The sequence below is a fragment of the Rhagoletis zephyria genome, unplaced genomic scaffold (genome assembly GCF_001687245.7).
Source record: "Rhagoletis zephyria isolate East Lansing unplaced genomic scaffold, Rhagoletis_zephyria_1.1 Rzeph_scaffold_29343, whole genome shotgun sequence".
Classification (NCBI taxonomy): Eukaryota; Metazoa; Arthropoda; class Insecta; order Diptera; family Tephritidae; genus Rhagoletis; species Rhagoletis zephyria.
In genome coordinates this window covers 2,659-4,640 of record NW_016186400.1, presented here as the reverse complement: position 1 = coordinate 4,640, position 1,982 = coordinate 2,659, and the positions used below count along the sequence as shown (strand labels likewise).

Below are 1,982 nucleotides of genomic sequence, written 5' to 3'. Positions count from 1 at the left end.
ATTCACCAGCTTTCCCCACAGAACACTGTGTTTTTGGTGAAAAAACTTTTTACTATAGTCAAATAACGTTGATAATCTGCTTTATCCTTAGTTTCACCTGAAAAAAAATTCGCCCGAAAATTTGTCATCCGCCCATAGTAAAACCATGGAAACCAAAAGTGAAAATTGAACCAGTTGGGGGAAATGAATGTCATGATAAGGCTGAATAAGAAGGGACAAGTCGTTATAATTGAAGAATATTTTTACTTTGAAATTTTATTCACTTCATACTTGTCAAAAATTTACTGGCCGCGAACTTTGTTACCGAATCACAAACGCTCTGATTGGCACAGGCCAAATACACCCCACAGAAATCTGCGTATCGCGTAATGTCGTGTACATATAATCAAATAAAAATTTGATTTTGGCTTAAATTAATTTCAGAATGCATTCTCCATCGATTGGTGCAGTTGTAACTTCCTCCATTTCGTAAAAGCGGTCTGGCAAGGTAAATTCATCCATTCGTTTGCAGTTGTCAAATTATTGCATTTTGTTGTGACCTGGGCGTTCGTTTTATTGATAAATAATCACTTCCTAGAATTAGATAAGAGGTCGTTACAATTATCGAGTGTGTGGAAGTTTTACTATTAATTTACGTCTTTATAAATATTCTAAAACCTATGAAATGCGTCGCTTTGCAAGAGGTCTGCACACCATCCGATCAGAATTAAACAGTAGTGGAGATTACGCGAGCTTACCAACTTTGGCAAGTTTTTGTTTGGTATCAAATTCTGCCGGGGAAAAGAACGAACTTGTGAAATCTGCGATTACCCGCGCAGCTGGCTGTGCAGCGAATTGTATGGTAACACAACAAGTGCGGAAGTATGCACCGTCAACTGGAAAAACGTTAATTGAAAATGCCTGCTGGAACTGCAAGACGACTGGGCGAAAAAATCATATGATGTGCCAGTTCTGCGGGTATCTCCAAGATGTTGATATGGACATAGTAAGTTACAATAGGCGCTTGCAATTGAAAATTTCATAATTTCCGCCTCGCTATTTTCCAGAATTATTTTGAGTTGCTAAATTTTCCAAACAGCTTTTCTTTGGACCAAAAAGATCTAACACGGCGTTTTCGACAGCTGCAGACCATAGTGCATCCGGATAAATTCAGTAATAAGTAACCTCTCATTCATATACGATGATAGTTTGAGCAAGTTATTGTTATTTACATTTCACCTTACAGAACGTCGCGTGAACAAAACAACTCTGCTGATTGGAGTGCGCTAATCAATAAAGCTTACAAAACACTATCAACTCCAATAGAGCGGGGTCAATATATTTTAAAGCTGCAAGGAGAACAAATGCCACAGGACAATAGCGCCCTAGATAAGGAATTTCTCATGGTAATGATGGAGCGCAACGAGGAAGTTGAAGAGGCAAATACAGGGGAAGAGTTGCAACGTTTACATAAAGATATTGTAAAGGAATTAAACGCGAGTGCCATTGAATTGAGCAACAAATTTGAATCGAAAGCGTTGAACGAGGCGAAATCGCTGCTAGTTAAAATGAAATATTTGACGAGTGTGCAGAAGAGTATTAAAAACAAAATTCAAAGGCTAATGGGTGGTTGAGCTCCAATTACCAAGTTGAGCTCAGCTGTTTTGTTAAAATTATAGCTGGATTCGGCACCTTTGCGCTTTGAATATCGTACTAAAATATTTAAATATACAAATGTTAATTAATAAATGCTTGATGTTATATCAAGAATTCGATATACAACGCTATTTATTCTGCTTCTTTTTGTAATATGTATGTATGTACAACTATCGGCCTAAAAAATATTCTTTGGAGTGATAGCCTCAGTGGAATATGTATGTACATACTTAAGTGTAAGTAAATATAGGTATATTGAATATATATACTATATTCATTTGTTATGTACTCTACTCATTGTCAGTTTAAAGTTTCCTTGAGGGGAGCGGTTAAGTTATTTGGATGAC

General features: G+C 36.7%; 1 protein-coding gene across 1 annotated transcript; it reads left to right on the top strand.

Moving 5' to 3' along the window:
* The first annotated feature begins 380 nt into the window (after positions 1 to 380).
* On the top strand, positions 381 to 1,749 carry Hsc20 (iron-sulfur cluster co-chaperone protein HscB-like protein, mitochondrial). Its single transcript, XM_017639265.1, has 3 exons — positions 381 to 985; positions 1,047 to 1,159; positions 1,226 to 1,749. The coding sequence occupies exons 1-3, from the start codon at positions 665 to 667 to the stop codon at positions 1,611 to 1,613; spliced, it is 822 nt and encodes a 273-aa protein (XP_017494754.1). The 5' UTR covers positions 381 to 664; the 3' UTR covers positions 1,614 to 1,749.
* The last annotated feature ends 233 nt before the right edge of the window (positions 1,750 to 1,982 follow it).